The 21,704-nt window shown below is 38.1% G+C and overlaps 1 protein-coding gene across 1 annotated transcript in view; it reads left to right on the top strand.

The window, feature by feature from the left end:
* TRPM3 (transient receptor potential cation channel subfamily M member 3) overlaps nucleotides 1–21,704 on the top strand; it is a 724,277-nt gene that overhangs the window by 461,855 nt on the left and 240,718 nt on the right. Inside the window, exons 2-3 of the mRNA XM_064490266.1 lie at nucleotides 18,320–18,399; nucleotides 19,695–19,899. Of these exons, the coding sequence (XP_064346336.1) occupies nucleotides 18,320–18,399; nucleotides 19,695–19,899 (285 nt within the window). The remainder of the gene's footprint in view (nucleotides 1–18,319; nucleotides 18,400–19,694; nucleotides 19,900–21,704) is intronic.

Below are 21,704 nucleotides of genomic sequence, written 5' to 3'. Positions count from 1 at the left end.
ACTAAATCAAGGCAGACCTCAACAGTATAAAATGGGAGGCACGTGAGTGTCTTAACTTTGAGGAAGGTGATATGTCCCAGAAGACTCAAAATGTCTCGCTAACTTTGAATTTTGGGTGTCATTCTGGAAAAAAATTAAATAGCTGAAGAGCCAAAGGAGAAAAAAGAAATCAGCAGGAATCCCTGAGGCCTAAGTCTCCACATCTGCAGTCTGGCTGATACTCTAATATCCAGGAATGGAAGAGAAAGAAAACCAAGATTATTTCTAGAAACTTACTTCTAACCATTCCAAACAACTTTGGCCTTTCCTGTTAAGCAGTGTTATTTATGTCAGCTCCCCCCATATAGTATTCTTCACTCTCTGCTTTGTGACTCTGTTAGAAATATGGCACATCTAGGAGTCCCTGAGAAATGAGGACTCCTTCTCTTCATCTTGTGATGACAGCAAGTACATGTAATAAAATTAACTAAACTAAGAACTGAGTCACGTCAAGACACTGTTAATTTATTTAGTCAGCTAATGGGCTGATACTCTGTGTGCCCAAGAATCTATCAGGTAATAAATCATTGTAGTCTTTCATACAATCTCTTTCATATATTGACTCTTAGTCTTTTGGCTAACACAGCAGCTTTATCCTCTGGCTAAGACTAACTTCTAGAACTTGAAAACTTGGTGATAATGTTATTTTTAGCACATACTTTTGATTATTTAAGACAATTCCTTCACTTGTTAGGCAGACACACTGAGTGACTCAATATGCCAGATAGTGTACTAATTGCCAAGGAGTCAAATGAGAGACACGGCCCCCACCCATGAGGAACTTATAATCTGGACAGGAGGATGGACAGAACATTTTAGGAAACAGTAGAAAAGTTCTGACTAAGGTGGAGCACATCTTGCTCTAAAGTAAATATTTCCATTCGTGATTTGTGACTAACCTTAGTTTCTAGGTGACGTGATTTACAGGTGATGGGTTTTGGTGTCACTTGAGAGAGATGTGGAAAGCTCCAGAGGTGGTGCTCTAAAGGAAACTGCCGAAATGCAGAAATGGCCAAAAGCACCATTGTGATGTCGCCTTTTATTAGTCCACAGAGGAGATGTAATTATTCTGCTAAGTCTTTGTTTGCTGTTTGAGAGCAACAAATTAAACCCTGCTAATCTACCTCGCTGGATGGTACTTACCGAACCTAAGAGGCTTCAATTATCAACAGCTTAATAAACGTCCTAATCTGCATTAAATGAAATCCCTTGCAAAATCACATTGAAACAATGCTTAAGTCATAATCAGCCTGCCTGGTATCTACAGCCCTACTGTGGCTGAGCTCCAGAATGCACTGTGTAATCAAATTCCATGTTACTTAAATCTTGGAAAATTCCTATAGTCAGTCGTATTTGTGTGTGTTGTGTGTGTGTGTGTGTTGTCGTATTAATTCAAATAGTGCTTTTTTAATCCAAAGAAAATTGATATTTAGTTATAAGTCAAGCAAGAATGTAATTTAAAACTACTTAAATAAAACCACTTACTATCATAAAAAGCAAGTTTAGAAAGAATGTTTAATTCTGCATAAAGCAAGCCAGCAGTCTGTGTAACAAGTCCTCGCATGGCACTCAAAGAACCAAGGTTGTCATCATGTGATCCATCCAGACCACGGTCCCTTATGAGGTCATGAGAGCGATGTGCTTGAGGTTTTCAGAAGGAGAAACTGAGGCAGTGGAGTGCTTTGTGCCCAGTCAGAGATGGGAACACAAGCAGGCTACCGCTCCATCTCTCTTTCTTTTTTCTGAGCAGCCCAGGTAAGGGAGGATTGTTCGAACAGGATCACTTACTGAGTGGTTTAGGATTCACATAGATACTCTCCAAGTTACTTGTATTGATGTCCGGCACAGAAGCTGAAGCTGATAGAAAGGCTGTCAGGAGGAACCCATCAGTTAGGTCCTAAATGTTAAATAATGAGCAGAGCAGCACAGAGAAGGGTAGGAGTTGGGCATCTAAGAACACAAAGTAAGGGAACCATAAAATTAAGCTGAACAAAGCATTTCAGGGTTTCATCCTCAATTTTATGGACTAATTAATCTTTTAATCCTGTCCAGGGCACACACATGCAAACACCAGCTAAAATCTGTCCATTTAGGAGTCTTTTGGCACAGTTTTATTTTTTTAGTATATAAAATGCAAACTTTTCTATTTGGGTAAAATAGGTCTAGCAAGGGCTGTCATTTAAAAGCTACCCAGGAAGTAGAAGTTCTGATCTTCTCTATTATTTTGAATTATGCTTTCTAAAATTATTTTTCAGATCTCTGTATCAGCCTGTATCTTCTAAGACTTGAAAATTTTTGAGGAGAGGGAAGCTATAACATGTCTAAAGTCAGTGGGGAAACATAACTGATAAGAAATTATACTGTTCAACAAGTAGCTGAATTTAAATAATGACATCTACTGACATTAAGAAAAGACAGCATACCCCCAAAAATAGCATTTGATAATCCAGAATTTTTCTAAGGTTTTATCCTTAGGCTACAAACTATAAATTTGAAGGTCCAAAGAGCTCAAGAATGATATATGGACCCACTGTCCTTAAAATGTGCTGATAAGATACAATACCAACAAAAGGAAGGGTGGAGATACGATACATTTTTATATATTTCCCTCTTTTCAGTGCTTTCTAGAATGTTTTTGTAATACAGAATTGGTAAAAGTAGAACTTGGTGTGTGTCTACCTGATTCCAATAGAAAAAAATATTGGGGAGGCATGTGATCAGTGTAATCACCCAGTCAATTCAGTGGCAATACTTTAAGACTGTCAGTTACATTTTGCTAATATTTTAAGGCTTGACAGTTCCACTGGTGCAGAACATGTTAGGAAAATAAAAGAGCAAGGCATTCCATTAATGAACATCTAAAAGAATGTTTTATCCACAGTTGAATGATCTATTGTCTTGATAACTGTATATTATGGGTTATTTTAAATGTTTATTGAGGTACCAGGCACTTGGGGTTCAGGAAGAAGGTAAAAATGTAAATATAGATATGGCCCCTTCCCTAAATGAGCATGAGGATGTAGGATAACTGCACATTGTTAATAAGGACAGAAAGTGTTAATGGGCAGGGAAAGAACAAAGTACGTAGAAACTCAAGGAAGGAAACAAACACTTCCATCACAGAGATAGAAAGAGGAGAAATAGGAGAAGAAAGAAAAAAATTGAGCTAAATCTTAAAAAGTAGGTAGTTTGAGAACAGGTAATTGAATTGAAACCATTTCCCTGAAATTATGGAAATAGGGAAGGACAAAAATTTTGTCATTCAATGAAACGCAGCAAAAATTAGTTACGTGCCTACTCTGCTAAGAATGCCAGCTCTGTGCCAGACACAGCTCAGATACCTATCTTGGCCAAGTTGACCTTTCCCTCCTCTGGTCTCTACTCTTGTGTCACTTAAGCTGTTCCCGTTCCTGCATTCTGCTTCCTAGCTGTGTGACATTGAACAAGAAGGTTAACCTCTACTGCCTCAGTGTCCTGACCTGCAAAATGAGCATGGTAAAAGCACTTACTACACAGGTTTGTTAGGAGGCTCAGAAAAGTTCATATATGAAAATAATTAGACCAGTGTATGCGTATTGTAAAGGCTATAAGCCTCTTTGCTATTATTACTATTATTAAATGTTATTGTAGTCTTTCGTTCACCTGATTGATTTAGCTCCAGAATTGTGTGTTTCCCCTGGGGCATCTTATTAAAATGCAGGTGCAAAGTCAGTAGGTCTGGGGTGGGTCCTTCTAACAAGGTCCCAGATGCTGCTGGTTCATAGACTACACACTGAGTAGTGTGTTATGGTCCACGAACTGGTGCTGCCCACAAACTATCTGTGAATGATAAGGGAAGAGTGAAAATTGAGAATAAGCATTTAGAAACTTCTACAGCAATTTGCCATTGCTACAAGACCCAAGTGTGTAATCACTTTATGGCATTTTATGAAACTATGAGTTTGTAATAGATTGAAAAAAATGTTATAATGATCCCTCACCACAAATCGTTTGAGAAGCATTGCTCTAGAACATAGCATAAACTCAAAAGCACATAGGAGGTCTTTGTAAAGTATTGCACCACCTCATCAACTAAAAGAACTTTGTACAAGGTTAGTGTTCAACAGATATTCTTGAATGCTTGTGAGAATTAATTAAAAAATAAATCAATACAGCTCTGATTGCCTGTTTTCAAACCCTCCATGTAATGGCTAGAGTCAGAGCTCCAGGGAGCATCGACTTTAATGAAATAAAATTAGCAACTGTAGGACTAAGGCTCTGTTTACAGTTTATTCTTAATGATTGTTTAAAGATACCTGTATTAGAATGGTAAGCATAGGAAGGTGTTTTTTTTTCTACCTAGGTCTCTCCTGTGAAATAATAGATTTGTGCATTTGTAGAAATACATGCCTATTTTCATACTAATTCACTTTCAAATAACTTACATTGGGATCTGAAGTGGGACAGAACACCTATACACATATATAATTGATGTGAGTCCCATATTTCATCCTTATTCTTCATCTACTGTGGCCTCAGGTAGAGAGGCAGTAATTAACAGTAGTGTACACATCAGTATGTCATGTGGTACTCAAAGGAAAAGGGAAAAGGAATACCTGTTTGAACAAAAGAAATATGTTATTATTTTGAGAGAGTGTGTTTTAATGACAGTCACAGATAGTATTCTAACTCAGAGTGCGGAATTCCATGTGAGTGTATTTAGATTTTCCTTTGCAGTTATATCACCAGCTAGAAACAAAGTAGGTCATTCACCAGGAAGACTAACTTCTACTCAATACTGGAGAAAAGACCTACGATCTCTTGCAGACTTAGGGTTTGGAGTTTAAATTAATAGATGAATCAGGATACTTGGTCTCTGCTCCATGATTTTCCAGTGATTAATGTCTTTACTAATGACTTTACTTCCAAAATCGTTATCACATTTACCCTTCATATGCAAAACAGGACTCTTAGAATAAATCATATTATCAAAGTGAACAAATCTATGGAGAATTACTACTTATGAAAATTTACATGGCAAATGTGGACGTCAAATCGTCCACAACCCCCACCACCCAGTTTGTGAATATTATTTGTTTGTATCCCCTCAAAAAGTAGTATTCAAAGTAAAGACTAACTTCTCTCGACATTTTTACTCTTCCTTCTTTTTACTTGGAGCAGTTGCTGATCTGAAAGAAGGTCGGTGTGGGGAGGTAGTGAGTTAGGATGTGACTGTGCATGGCCTGTGAGACCTGCTACAGAATCTAGATTTTATTCTAGGAGTAATGGGAAGTCTCTGAATGATTCAGGGGTGAGAGAGACAGAATGCCACAAGCTAATACATCATTTTGAATGATCATCAGTAACACTATTCTCTATGATACTGCAGTGATGGATACATGATATTATACATCTGGCAAAACTCATAGAACTATATATACAACACAAAGAGTGAACCCTGATGTAAACTGCAGATTTTAATTAATGAAAATACTTCAATATCAGTTCAAATGGAGCACACCAATGCAAGATGTTAAATAATACGGGAAACCTTGGGGAGAAGTGGAGGGAGGGAAGATACGAGAACTCTCTGAACTTCCGGTCCATTTTTCTTTAAACCTTAAACTTCTCGAAAAATAAAATCCAAGTAAGAGGGGGAAAAAACGATTGCTCTTGTTGCTGGGTAGAGAATGAATTAAGGGGACCAACTGGGAAGACAGCACAGTCCATTTTTAAAAATAGCTTTATTAGTATGGCTTCTTTCAGAAGACTTCTGCTATCAGAAATGCATTTTCGCATCAAATGTTCAAAGAATGGAACTTTCAGAGTAAGGGTGAGGTGGTAAGAAAACAGAGGAGAAAAAAAATCACATTGCCGTCCAATAGATTAAATCTATATTTCTGCACTACCTACTAACATTTTTTATACCTACTTTTGAATTTTTGTTCATTTCTATGTGCATCAAATGTAAATTAATGTATTTAGAGAAAGTTAATAAATGTATTAGTATCTTCCAGGACTTAAAACCTTCCAGAACAATTTTATATTAACATACTGAGGTAGGAATGCATCAAAAAGATACAGGCTTTGATAGGGAGTGTGTAAGGAAAGACCATGACAATATACGGAAGCTAGACTAATAACCTTGAACCAATTTAAAACTGTCAAATTAGTACAACAAAACCAGAGGCTGAATTTATGTGGATGGCTTTATTTTCTGCCTAACAATCTGATAATTTGACAGAGAAAGATGACTGTCAGGCAGAAATATATTTATGCTGCATTAACTGAATACCTAATAATTTTTCATTTCCAGAGAGTAATAGGAATAGTTTTACAGTTATATTACTAGACCTATCTGCTTATAGCTTACTTCTGATGATAAAAATAGTATTGATTTGACCTCAGTTTCTCCAGTTAAATAACTCTTGATCGTTAGGTTAAAAATGTTACAGATCGTGGGCATCCTCTGCATATTTTGACCTGAATGTTCATCAAGATTCGATTTATCATTTGGTTGGGAACAAGGGCAAGAGAACACCAAATTCTGGTCTTGAAAAGTCTCTCAGTGGCAGAACTAGAAATGTCAAGTTATTAATTAATTGCAATAATGTCTTAACAATACTTGTAGTCTTACTGAAACAGAATTAGGACTTCACACGTGTGCCAGATTGCTAACCCAGGGGCATTCTTAAGAATGGTTGGAGTCTCGGGAGAATTCTTTCAGGGATTATTTATTCATTCAAATCTCCTTCTGTATTTTGTGCTCAGTAAGCACAAAACTGTGTGCTCTGCTACATTTTTGTCTGTTATCAAAAAAAAAAATGGTTTCATGAATCTGTAAAAATTAAAATTAAAAAAAGAAACCTTAGTTTCAAAAACCTCTCCATCTATTTTAAACACATTAATGAGGGAGAAATGCTAAAGCTGTCAAGTTCTGTTTCTCAGAATCCTCAGCTGTAAGAACTGGGGTTGACCTTGAAGATCACCAAGATTAAGTCACTCCCCCGAGTTTAAAGGACTAGTTGTCAACAAGGTATGACTAGGATGCATATGTCAGGACTCCTAATCAGTCATGCTCCACCAGGCTTTGCCTCGCTACAGCTTCGAATGGATAAAGAAAATCAGAATTTCAGAAATAAAATCCTATAGCCAAATTTAAGTCTATGCCTTGTGACAATAAAGAGTTTGAAGTGAGAATTGGAATCACTCATTGATTAGGATGAATCTGTTTCTTTACCCAGAACACTTCAAAGTAGTTAGGACTAGTGATAAAAGAAACTAAAAATAATAAAAATTAGAGAGAGACTGATTTCCTTAGTAGTTAATTCTGCTATGAGAACTCTACTACAAAAAAATACAGCCACTTATTTATTGTCACCTTTATCTTCATCCTCCAGGGCCAAAGAGACAAACAAAATAAAAATCAGCCTCTGCATCTATGATATTATTTGTCACATAAATTAAACATTTCTATATATCAGAAAATGTTCTGGTTTCATGACTCAGCACATTTCTTTGGCTCCTGACAAAATCAGAATGGTTCAGGAATGAATTGGGAAAGCTAAATAGAATTAAGGATTTAAAGGATGACATTACACTGCCCCAACTCTGCATTTACTTGACAGAAAACAAAGTTGTATTCCCTATACGTGCAGCCTCCAGGAATATAGAAAACCCTCCCAGTTTCTTGTTAGGCACTGACATTATCACACTGGCATTACTTTCTAACAAATGATCCATCATTTTAAGCTTTCTGGCTCTTGACTATGTCAAACCTCAGTCACATAGTTTTATTGGCCATAATCTTGTCTCTCATTTCTTCCTTCTCTGGGTGAAGTTTATCCTATTATTATCTTCTTCAAATGTACACCAGTTTTATAGGGCTGGCCCCACTGTAGTTAGGGTTTTTGGGCGATGAAGGCAGTAAGTCCCTAAAAGTATGTGTGGGGCTTTTAATTTTTTATATTCCCATGTATGGAAACAGCTATTAGATACGAACAAATGGCTTATTCCTTGATTATGAGTAGGATACTTTTGAAATAGAAGCCTACATTTCAATTTTTTAGCAGTCTCTTAGGTTTGATGAAGTATGTATATTTTTGTTAAGATCAGAATGATCAAAATGCACTTATCCCACCACAAAAAAGAAAAAGATAAATCAGCATCCTTAAAATCAGTCACAGAATATAAAGGATGCAGAGTTCTCTGTACCCTAGTGGACGCACAAGAGCTTTCTCTCCACCAGGCTAAGCCAATAGCTGATGTATAACTTTGGTGTGAGGCTAACCCTCTGTAAGCCCCAGTTTTTAATTTGCATCATGGAATTTAATAATACCTACCTTATGGGGTTATTGGGAATGTCCCATAAAATGCTACGTGGGGAACCACTTATGAACTGTAGAGTACTTTATAAATGTAACATATTATTGCCAAGCAATGATTAACTGATTCATAATGAAGAAACAACTTTCCAAAGAAACAGGGAAATATATTTTCAACTTGTTTATGAAAATTCTATGAGGTTAACATTCATATCTATTCATAGCACATCTACATAAAATTCTGCATTATTTAAGTGTAATTTGCACAGCATGACCTATTGATAAAAGATGAGTTTCATTTATCATTGTCAAGCATTATGTATTGAATTTTTTGCCAATCTAGTGATAAAAATATAAGCTAATTTAACTTCATGTTAAGAGGTTTACAATTTAAGTTTAGAAACTATAAAGTGAATTTTAGTACAAATAATTTGTGTAATAATTTATATACTAATTATAGTAGTTGAAATAACTTAATATAAATAGCCCACAAAGAATTAGTCCCCAAAGATGACTTATTAGGAATGAGAACAACATTTCTGTAGAAATGATGTTAAAAATAGGAGGAAGAAGGGGAGTGTTCTAGGCAGGACTACAAAAGTCCAGTTGTGCCGTAATAAACTTAGAGTGCTATGTATTTGCAGTAGAAATTGGCAGTGGATGATTATAAATCTTGAAAACAAATAACTATAAAATTGTATGAGTTGTCCCCTAATGGAACCATGAGCAAGATATGGAAGTGGATCAGTAGTTGTGGTAATTCATACTGTCTGGCAGTGGTCAGCCAAGCCTCTCAAAGAGTACAGTGTTTTGTGCAGCTTGGAAGAATGAAGAGGCATTTGCTGAGTACAGAAGGAGGAACCAAGAAGTCCTGGCAGATAGGACAGCATTCTCAAATGCTGAGAAATGTAGAACCGCATAGCACATTAGGGAAACAATCCATGATCAAGTTTATCGGGGCATAATGTGTAAAGATTGAGAGGCAAATTGAGAGATTTGAGTAGATAGTTCCAGAGACAGCTCCTGAAAGGCTTTAAATACTGAACTGTCCAGATCTTGTTGGGGATGGGGTGCCAAGAAAGGGTATTGACCAGGGGATGTCCTGATTGATTGTTTTAGTAAAAACATGTTGGTGGCATGCTTCAGAGGCAGCTGGCTTTGTTGTGTTCCTCTAGCATTGTTTTACTTTATAGGTCAACGGCAACTCTGAATATTAAAGAACACAATATATTTTCTTTCACGCATTAGAATAAAAACAAGGAACCAGAGAGACATTGAAGACGGTTTGGTCCCATATTTCCCAAACTTCAGTCCCTTTTGTGATACTCATAACTTTGATCTACAAATAATGTTTAACCTAATTTATTAAATATTTTTGATAGACTTATTTTTCCATAACTCTGAAATGGAAAATGTATGTCCCCAAGCGATAGGATTTATTAACTAGCAGGTATAGCCCTTGCTTAAATACTAGGTATTAATATAAATCCAACTATTAAAAGAAAAATGCATCTGGGTGCCACCCTAAAGTCTCCCTTTCAGAAACAATGGTCCATCTGATGTCATCATCTTACAGGTGAGGCTCAAGTCAAATGTATTGCTTAGTATGATGACCATGTTCCAAACACAGTTCTAGGTACAGGGGGTGACATCTGTAACAAAATAATATCACTGCCCTCAGGAACTTACATTCTAGTGGGGGACATAGACAAAAAAAAAACAAACACATAAAGATATGGCATAATGCTCGGTAATGTGAAATGCTGTGAGAAAAATAGAGGGGAGTTACAGAAAAGAGAATGACACAGGCGTGCCTTTAGTTGGGGGGGGGGGTGTCCAGGCCTCTTGTTGGTCCTGATATGCTGATGGAGCAAGTTGTGGGAGATCTGAGGTTGGAGGTGTCCAGGCAGAAGGAACAACAGAAGCAAAGGCACCTGAGAACTTGCCCAACGCCTGAGGAAGAGCCAAGGCAAGGTAGCAATGGTGCCATGGCAACCTGGTTCTTAGGACCATCATTCCCTCCCCCGCTGCCCCATCACACAGACCCCCTTTTTCTATAGCAAGTACACACCAATTCCAGCCCACTGCCTGTTTTATTGGAACCCAGCCAGGCTCATTTGTTTATGTCTGGCCTTTGAGAGCTTTTGTGCTACAATAGCAGAGTTGAATGGTGCTACAGAGACTGTGTGACCCACAAAGAAAGAGCCTAAATTGTTTACTGACTGACCCTTTACAGAAAATGTTTGCTAATCCCTCCTCTTTATCATGCTCTTGCTGTTGCCATTGCTAAATATGGACATCACAGAAAGGAATGCTTTGGGCATCTTTATAAAAATGAAATATGAATCATCCATGTCAAAATCTAGTTTCTACTTGTAGAAAATCTGATTTCATTTTTTTCAAATTGAGTTTTGTACCAGTGGAAACTTTTTAGTATATTCTATTTGTGATTTTTTTTCTTTAATGATGAATTGGGAGACTAGGTAATCTGCTGTTACATGAAGATAGAAATGAAGAATAACCACAGTTTGCATTGCACTTGTGGTTTCCTCTTGTTAGTATTCAAATTATATTCTCTCTAAATTGTATCTGAAGCAGGCTGGTAATATATCCTGTCAGGAGTTGGAGTTGTATTGTTGGGTAATGCCGAGGATTTTAAAAAGATCCATATGGACAGTGTGGCCCAGAGCTACAAGTCTCTTTGGAACTAATCATCTTCTCAAATCAAAGGGTCCTGAAGCTCATCTGTGATGTCATAGGAAAGAAATGCTATGCTGACTTTACCTGGGGCCTCCTTGTTCACTTAGACAAAATGCAGGTGGTACTAGTGACAGTATATTTGTTTTTGGTGTAAAGTTCATGGAAGGTGCCTCAGATTCTTGTCCTTATCAAATACTTCTCTTTGGAAAGAAAGGATACGCAACAAGAAAAACAACAACAAAAAAATGAGTAAAACTAGAGAAAAGATGGTGAAAAAAAATACATGCGCAGTATTTCAAAGACTCAGTTTGGATGTGAACTCAAGATTTAAAGGAAGTCAGATGTGGAACTGAAGTAGTAGCTAATGAAGAAGGAAAAGGAGAAAGCTGAATTTTTAAAATAGTTCTTACATTGGAAGGATTATCTATAACCAGTTTTATAGATGTAGACACACACTGTCTACAGCCACTAGGTCAGCGTCTCTCAGATGTTGAGCTGCCAGCCAACCCTCCCCTCTTCTCCCTTTTCCTCTTTCTCTCTGTTCTTCCCTTGCCTGCTTTTCTCTCTCTCCACCCTGCTCTTCTATGCCCTTGAAAACTCACCCTGTACGTTACAGAACTTTCCTTTCCAATTATTCCCCACTGAGCCCTCTCCTTTAACTAAATTCTTCCTAAGTCACTTCCTGTACTACTCTTTTCCAGTGACTCCCTATTATCATAAGGAAGAGCCTAACAGTTAGAAAAAAATCTGGAAACTTTCTGACCACATAGGATATACTTTCATGACTACAAATATAATGTTACAGGAGAAAACTTTGGAAAATATAAAAAAGCAAAAGGAAGAAAATTAAAATTAGCCACAGTGTCCACTTCAGTATATTCCCATCATCTCTGATCTATTTAAAATTTGTAATTATTCTTTACTTCCTATTTTGTCCTGCTTTTCTTCACATAACAATGTGAAAAATCTGTATTCCTCCATGTAATGAAACAATCTTCTGAAACCTGATTGTGATCATCAAATGGCATAAACCATAATTTAATCAGCCTCCCATTGATGGACTTTTCATTTGTTTCCAATTTTCCTGTAGTATAAATAATGCTGCAGTGAACATCTCTGTGTGTTCACATCTCTGCTGATTCCCTAAGAGAAAATGCGTAGGCGTGTTGGAGCTGCATAGAAGGAAGGGTATGCACATTATTAATACTGTCACTACACATTATTCTGAAGACAAAGGGATGCTCCATCTCGTGTTTGATGCTAACACTCAGTCTGCTGATCCATATGCGTTTTGCATATTGTAATGTTTCCTCAGTTGAAAGTCACTAAGTAGCTTGTTGCCCCTTGTCTCTGGGGGAACCTTGGTAAGTGAGAGACCAGGAGATGTGGGAGTTTGAAGGGGATCAACCCTAGAAACAGCAGAGAGGCATGGAGAAGGCTATGGATCTGATCCAAGATGGAAGTAAGTCATTCAGTTCACACTGTGACTCTCAGGGAGTGCCCACATGACACAGAGTAGCCGCTTTGACAGGAGATTATGGAAACCTGAAGATCAAAGTGGCATGGCCCTCCTGGCATCAGTGCCCACAGCATTGGTCATGAACACCGACTCACAGCTCTGAGTTATGTCTGCCAGAAGAGATAAGTCCTTTGGAGATGAAGTGTTCAAATCGTCACTTTTTAGAAGTATTTTTGCCTGGTTGAAATTTGGTCTCTCTTCTTCCCCAATTTGTTCACTTTATCTAGCTGAGAACTCCTATTATCTGAAAAACATAGTCTCAGAAGATATTTAAAAGAGCCCCTTTGTAAGAGCCAGAACCTCTGAGTTGCGCCCCCTTCCTGATAAGTCACAGCGTCGCTGCTTTCAGCCTGCATCCATGTGCTGTGATAGTCACAGCTCATCTTGTTTCAATAGGGAAACAGAGAAGTGTAGGTCTCTAGTCACACATTTACAATTGGCGGGGGGGTGGGGGTGCTGCAGGGTAAGAAGTGTGATCACACAAGTTTTATTACTATTATTTATTGACATTTTAGAAGTTGTGGGAGGTCACGGACAAACCCCAACTTTATTCTCCTTGGGCTCCCATTCAGGGATCAAACTATTCTTTGGAAGCATTCAGAGTTTTTAGCAGTTCCTCTTTAAAGAAACACTATCATTCCATTCTTGGGGGAGAAATGAACAATGCTGCTTCTGTGTTCCAACCCCTTGGAGCATTAATATACTGTTTCTTTAGAAGGATTTGCTTTCCAAAGTTGAACTTTTCAGAACTCAGAACACCTTATCACACTTTCACAAGCCTTCTCTCTGAAAATGGAAAAAGAAAAAGAGTGGTGGGGGAGAGAGCCTGTCAGGACTTGTGCCAGTTAAATCCGATCTCTCCGGGGATTTGTTTTTCTTCTGGCGTCAGATTAGATGTTCAAATCAAGTAGTGTTTGAGGGCTGCGAGGGAATGTCCACGGGATTCTTAGTGAGGCTAATCCCAAAGCAGCACATTCCAAGGGGCTAATCTGCCCAAGTTCATTGCTTACTTGAAACGTCTCTTGGGGGAAGAGCCGGGCAAGTGACTTTTTTTCCAGTGGGCGGTCATAAGAGCGTTATTAACGGGATGACCAGCCCCAGACGCAGCAAAATGAAAGCAACAGGAGCTGCTCGTGGGACTGCCTTTGCCACCACCCAGAGTCAGTGCTCAGGTAAAGTGATTTCAGCTCATTTTCCTCTTATTTGACTTCCCAGTATTGGATCTGGGGACCTAGGGGAAGACCAGAGGAATGCCAGGGAGACGCTGAGGGAAAGCAAAAGGCAAAAATGAACATAGACATACAGTACCTTGGGGTCTTTGGTGTTTTGTTCCGATTGGATCAGAGCGAACACTGAAAACCGGAGAGTCTCAAAATGAGGAACGTAGTAAAATTTTGCTCGTAATTTGTTCCTATAAAATTAGTGGACTTTTTTTCTAATCTTGTGGTTATTGGTCTGGGTTTTATCCTTCTGTCAACTTGCCCTGCTAAAGGGTGAATTGCAATAGCAGTTTCCAAGACTTTCTGGAGACAGATTTAATACACACTCTATGTAAGTATTTGTAAATCATTCCTACCTGGAGAAGGTCTTAATTCTGAAGCTAGTGGGGAGCGGGTGGTAACAAGAGTCAAAGTAGTTTGAGGGACTAATGTTTCTAGCAGTCTTTATGAAAAAGAGTTGAAACCTGGTTAAATGAAACTACTTAATTGTTTTTTCTTTTGAAGGCAATATTTACAGCTTTTTGAGTTCCTATTATTTTGAGGCTTGATTGACTGTACATTTGACTTTCGAAATTTATCCTTACTTTATTCCGTGAGGGTAATTGTTATACTTTGTTCGAAATGTGAATGTCTTCATTTTTGTTTTGAGTAAGATGTCCTTTAATTATTAGCCTTTGAAAAACACTTCCCTATTACACATCACACATGACTGCTAATGCAGAAAGACAGGAAAGAAAATAGCCCTTCACAAACCCAGTCATGGTGATATGACCGTTCTGCCTTTAGAAAAGTGATTTTCTAAGGGCTGATAGAAGCCATCTTTTCTAAGAGTACATGAGAGCTCTGAAGCATATTTAAAAAGAAGAGATCTTAGGGCACACGTTGAAGTTTTGCATTAGAAGAGAACTAAAGGGTCAGCTAGAAACATGGCGTGCCAAAACTGTTTCATGCTTTCTAACAACAAAGATAGCCATTTTGAGCTAACTTAGTTGGATGTTGCAGTCAAGTATGAAGCTTCACACAGGGTAGTACAAAGCCTTTGAACAAAAGAAAAGGGAATTAGTTTGGGGAACAAGTTAAATCATGATTATACATCAAATATGCCCTCTCCAAGGAAATTATTTTAAAAATCTAATACCTGTCCACACTGAAGACTGAATAAAAGCACAATAAGGCAAAGCCCCCAATAGGACATAGTAAATTGTGCATGATACTTTGTACAATTCCTAACTCATGAGCTATCCATGGATTCTTCCTATCTATTATACTTTTCTCTTCAAAAAAAGAGAGTCCAATTCAATTATGAATGATGGAAAGACTTGTCTTACATTACACTTCTTTTTTCCCCTTCCCAATTCTCTTTGTCTTTGCAAAGGAAGTGGTTAGTTTGCTAATCATAAGAAATAGAAACTGAGCCTCAATCTCTTTGCTGCCAATGAAGTAGCTTTTCACCTTTGAGAAGGTGATTAAGTTGCTAAACTTGCACACAAGTCAAATTACTTTACACTTCAAGACGAACAAATAAGTTGGCAATTCATATTGTAGTCATTCTGCTACACACCATCTGAGTAAAACTTCCAAGGCTTTCCAAGTTGAACCCAAGATCCATGAGAGAAATAATGAAGGTGCCCTTGAAAAGTCTAATCTATTTTTCATGACCTCCAGATTCTCCAGGTGGGAGTCCTGTGTGATTACATTTCTTCATTGTAACCATTATAATGATCTCCCCTTCTTTTACTTCTTTCTCATATTCTAATTTTTTTTTAATTGAAGCATAGTTTACAACGTTGTGTTAATTTCTGATGTATGGCATGTTTCAGTCATACATATACCTACATATATTCCTTTTCATCTTCCTAATGTTGCACCCCAATCCTTGAACCCAAAGAGAGAGGAAGAACAGAAGGCAGAGTGTTCATTTTCTCCAGTGTGGGGGTGGGAAGGAAGAAGGGGGGAAGTGAGAAGGAGGAAGGTGCGAGTATATACTAGTTCGCAGACTTGCCTCTCAGAGGCACTCCCAGACCAAGGGTATGTAATACAAAGAACCTCTAATTTGGAGAGGCAGTTCAACAGAGTGGTACGAGTGTGTACTCTGGAGTCAAACGGTCAAGTTCAAACTCTGTCTTCTTATTTACTGTGTCTCTGACTCAATTTCTTCATTAATAAAATGAGTATAATAATAGTACCTCCCTCGCAGGGTTCTTATGAGAATCCATGGAGATAACACATATATGGTGCAATCCTAGGTGCATGATAAAGGTTAGGCATGGTTATTATTTACTGAGCTCCTACTAAGTGCTGGGTGCTTTCCCTGAATCATTTGCTTTGATTGATACAACAACTCTCCAAATCAGCTATGATTATCCTTATGTTATAGAAAAGGCTCAGAGATGTTAAATAACTTCTATAAACCTTCATAGTACTCTTGTCTAAACCTTCATTGGAATTTTTAATACCAGAACCAACCAAAGACTAGACCCTCTTCTTAAAGTGAAAAACATGGTACCCAAATAATGATAACCACTCTGTGTCAGGCATTATTGTTGTGCCCATTTTATAGATGAGGAAAACTGAGGATTGAAGAAATTAGATGACTTTGTCCAAGCTGCAGAGTCCCATTCATGCCATGCCACTTTTTCTAACGGCAGACCTCATGCTTTACCCATAATACTGCCATTCCTGCGTTCTCTTTCTCTCAGGGAATATTGATCACCACTCCCTGAAATTCCCAGATGCTTTCCCAAAAGATCCTTCTGAATGAAAGCTAGCCAAAATGGGCCACACACACAAAAAAAAAGGTATACTCTCCTTTTTCTGTTTCCCAGGGGGTAGAGAAAGTTGGTTTCAGGTATCCACTGAGGAATATTTTTACCATCTATCTGCCAAGAGATGTTATCAAAAAAAGTATTAAGTTTCTAGGAAAAAATCAGAGCCTATGAATAGTTTTAACTTAACAGGCTTTTTACAAAGATAAAGACTGGTTATCTATGCTGCCAAGCTCATTTCTGCAGCAAAGATGTAGCCACTAGCTTTTCCTATGTATGTGAGAAGAAAAATCTCTGAGAATAGTTACTGGGGCTTTTTCCATGCCCAAACGACAAACAGAACTGCAGATGTTACCTTTGTGGTGTGAGGGTGCAGAGGGCCACCTGGACCCAGGGATCTCTGAGGCAGGGTGGGTGCTCCCTTTCATGTGGACAGTGTATAAACACTTAGAAATTATGCGACCTGATTGTGACCATGACTAAAACAGGATGCGGTTCCTTTGTACCGCTCAAGCAATCCCCATGTTGCTAATTTTAAAATGCGCTTTGTCATCAGTTTGAGACAACTAGTGCCTTCATTGCCACATGTTTGCGTAGACTCCACTGTGAGAGAGGAGGGAGATGCAGGATTAAGGGACTGAAGGCAAATCAGACCGTAGCACAACTTACATAGATACTTGGGTCCCTGGCAGGGTCAACATCAGTTACAGCCAACAAACAGGAGCTTGTAACAGCTAACATCAGTCATTGAAACAGGCCAGGTAAACAGCTTGGTTGCACTTTGGTTCTGTGTATTTTAAGAGTAGGCATTTGGTCCTGATGCTGGGATAGAGAGAAAATGATACCACATAGAAATAGCATTACAGGTTTCTTCCAGCAACTTCTGTCTTGCTTGGAGAAGCAATCTTCTGAGTAGGTACTGGATTTCATGAGAAACTACCCTACTGTTTCAAATGATGGTGAAAAAGGGGTTTAAGGAATGAAAGATGGACACTCTGCTTTGGAACAAAGATGGTACAGTTTGTTGGAACTTCCTTTATCATTCTGGGAATCCAATCTCAGTGGCCAGACTTCTGGATGGACAGTCCAACAATGTTCATTCTGAAGCTGTATTTGCTGTGAGTAAAGGCACGCGGGATGCCAAAAAATGTTGTATCTTACTTCTTTCCAAAGTCATTGGCTGTGAAATTTTGGACTGTGGTGAAGACATTTATCTTCCTTATGTTTCCACTTCGTTTTTTTCCCTCTATATTTAAGCACTGATAATTTGGATATTAGAAAAAGCATGGTATTGGACTAAGGCTCTTGAGTTACATAATTTCCTCACCATTTTTCTTTCTTTGTATAAGTAAAGTCTAGTGGAAGTGTCAGCCATGAAACCCGTATGCTTATTTAGATATATTTCTTCCTGCCATTGAATGCTTGCCATCTAAAGGGTTACAAACATGTGTCTTTTATTTTGTCTGTAAATAGCATTGTTTTTCTGTTCGTCAAAAATCATTATGAACTTGTATAAGGTTCCATTACTAACATTTTTTTTATTATGGTCATTTCCTTTAACTCTCAATATTATGATGTTAAATAACCTAATCAGCAGTTTCTCGGAGTGATTGATTTTGTTATATGCAGCATTTATGTATGAAGTAACCACAATTTCAGTTCATTTTATGAGGCACTAGTCTACTAAGTGATAATGAAATTTTGCTTCCTAGTCAAAAATACCTAAAGGTTATGTTCACCTTTCCTCTTCATCTTTTTTTTTTTTTTCCACAGGCTCAGAAGTCCTGGATAGAAAGAGCATTTTACAAAAGAGAATGTGTTCACATCATACCCAGCACCAAAGACCCCCATAGGTAATCTTGCTGTCTCTATAATGTAGCGAGAACTTGAAGTAGCAATTATGGGAACAAAGCTACGATAGTAATCACTATCCATTGCAGGAGAACCAGTGTTGAATTAAAGATCATTTTTCAATTGTGGCTGGACATCTTTGAAGCAATCTCATATATACACAACATGTAATAGGCCATGCCTATAGTTAATTCTCTAAGAGCCTGTAAAGAATAACAAATGCACCATTGGGGAAGGAATTCATCACTGTCTATAAGAATGGGTTTATATATATATATATATATATATTTATAAAATATATGTATACATATTAGTATGGTTACCGGTTTTCCTTTTCAAGCATTTCATCAAAATGCTTGGTTTTTACCAACGTGCTCTGCTATAATGAAAAAGATCTTTAAATGAAATACTCCTAGCAGATTACTGATTACAGACTGCAGACTTTCATATTCCTATCCCATTTTTAGTGTTCTTCTTACCTTTCTGAAGATCAACAGTACATATGATGGGAAACATTTGGGATAAGGTAACATAAATGTCTGGAAATGCCTTTATGAAAAAGACAGTATAATGAAGCAGTAACCTTGAACAAACTATCTAACCTCCAAAATGATAATATTTTACCCATAAAATGAATGTCACATTGTTAGTATTTAATAAATGATAACTAGTATTATTGCTAATAGTCATAATAGTAATAGTAAAGTATGAAGGACATTTTCATGATGTAAGGAACACATTTTATTTTCGAATATCTTGTGAATAATTTTTTCATTGTTTCTTCAAGAACACTTAAGCTGTAGGTTTTTATTCTCAGAATTGGATATTTGACAATGAATGTCAATTGGGAAAAGACAGGTTACATTGTGACTCACATATGAGTGAGATTCCTTATTTAAATGTGCATGTTAAAATTCTTCCCTCAAAGCTGTTCAGTGTCCTTTATGCAAGATTTGATCGATGGGAGGAGTGAGAAGTTGAAAAGCCTATAGGACTTTTGTTTTTAGATTCCAACCCTGAACAATATGGCAGGTGTGAAAGGGACGGATGGAGAAGGACAAGGAGGCATGTTACAGCCTATACAGCTAAAGGAAAACGAGAAAGGGCCAGAAACGAAAAGATATGTAGGTCAAGTATGTCCTGAGTCCTCCATTTGCCTGATACAGCCTCATCGTGGGTTCTCCCTGAAACTGACTCACTGGCTTGCTACAGTTTGTAGAGTTCTCCAGCAGTTTACCTTGTGTGTCTTCCAATCGTGGCTAATGCAAGGGGTTCACTTAGACCTCTTACGTTATAGGTGTTGCTGTGGACGTCTAATAGGACAGCATGTCGGCCTCACTCCCAGTATCTCGGTTCTCCAGAATGAGAAAAATGAAAGTCGCCTCTCCCGAAACGACATCCAGTCTGAGAAGTGGTCCATCAGCAAGCACACTCAACTCAGCCCCACGGATGCTTTTGGGACCATTGAGTTCCAAGGAGGCGGCCATTCCAACAAAGCCATGGTAATCAGAAAACCATTCAGTCACTTCCCAGATTCTATCTCAAGTCCTGCGAAGGGTTGGTGAAGAGCTGGAGGTTTAGTCTTGGGGCCTAATCGCAATTTGGCCAGTTCCTGGTTGGAGGACCTGCTCCAATTACATTGCCCCTTTGCATCTCTCTTCTTCTATCAAATGGAGAAAGAAAACCCTCCTCCCAAGATTTTTAAAGTAGTTAATATGAGACCATACACAGAAACTATTGCTTTTAATAATAGTAACAAGTATCTTTCTGTAGTTATCAACTTTATTATTTTACTTTCTGGGTCTCATCCATTCAGACATGTTTTTCTAACTCCTTTGGTAAAAAATATCTTACTTTTAGGTCTCTGTTTCATTCTGTTTGTAACTAGCATCTCTCTCAATTCAAGGTAGAAATGATCATCCCAGACTATTTCCTTCTATGTTCTAACAGAGATCTTGCCATCCAAATTGAGTGCTTTTTCTTCAACCAGCTGTGTTCAGTAATATTCTCAGTAGAAGAACTCCATGTGAAAAGCATTTTTTTTGGAAAGGAGGCATTAGGAAATATAGAGATTTTACTTCTAAGAGTCGTCATCTCTAAATTTCAGATTTCATCAGGGACCTCCCCCTACTTGGCTGACAGATTTTGCCAGGAGGAAAGTCTACCATATGTTTTTGGAAATTCTAGAAATTCCATATTCCAACAAGCTTGCTTCTAACTGTTGAGGGAGAATTATTTGAGGGCGGAACAGTTGGAGGTGGATGTTTTCAGGCATGCCACAGAGTTTTCTGAGTTTGGAGAGGAAATTTTGCTTAGAGAAGCATACTGCAAAATGCAAGGGAAGTCACTTCACACCAGTTACAGTCTAAAAATGTGCGATAAAACCACCTCTCTTGTCTCTTTCCTCTCACCTCCCTTTTCCTCCACCCCTTGCTTCCCACTGCAGTATTTTCTTCACCAAAAATGGCTGATTGAGCCATTCTCACAGTTCTTCTCTAAGAAAATTAATTCTGAGCAATATATTGGAAAGAGGAGGATGCTATATGCAACCCCCAGCAAGGCCTGGGAAAACAAAGAAAGGGTTAGTTAGTCTTGGACAGAACCAAGGGAAGTGGAGATTTGGTAACTTTCTCATCCACTTAAGGGATGTACGTGCCCACACAGGATCATCAAGGATCCCCAACTCAGCACAGTCCCATTCACAGTGTGGGGTTGAGCCATCTACAGTGTGGATCCTGGGGAATCATGCGTTAAAAGTCATGCAAGTTCTCCTTATAAGAAAAGTGCTACAGGTGAAGAAATGGTTCAGTGGGCAGTCATCATTATAGAGTAGTATCCCCAGTGACTTCAGAGGGTGCTTGAATGGTGCCACAAGCCCAGAGGCATGTGGTAAGCTTCCAGCCATGATTTCCTTCATTAACATGCAGCGTCTGTCAAATACAGAGCATAAATTTGCTCAGAAGTAAGAGCATTCCGCCAAAGTCATCACTTGCAGAGATTCTAATGATCATGATGCCACCAGTGCATAGAACCTGTTTTGGGACTGATTTCAGACTGTTTATAGATCATAAGAAAAAAACACTCTGCATTTTCTTCAAATGATGTTTTTAATTAAAAAAAAATTGATCTCAAGTACCTGAAATTGAAAAAATTTAGGGCTTAGTCACAAATGGCTCCTGCTAGTTTTTAAAAATCAGATCTCTTCTCAGAAGATAAGGTTTTCCACCATGAAAAATTCTAAAAGAATGGAGTACCAGTTTGGTGGTGGAGAATGTAAGTTCTGGATTCAGACAGTCCAGATTTATCC

Source organism: Camelus dromedarius, chromosome 10 (assembly GCF_036321535.1).
Source record: "Camelus dromedarius isolate mCamDro1 chromosome 10, mCamDro1.pat, whole genome shotgun sequence".
NCBI lineage: Eukaryota > Metazoa > Chordata > Mammalia > Artiodactyla > Camelidae > Camelus > Camelus dromedarius.
Note: the sequence above shows the minus strand (reverse complement) of the source record. Positions and strands in the feature narration are given on the sequence as shown.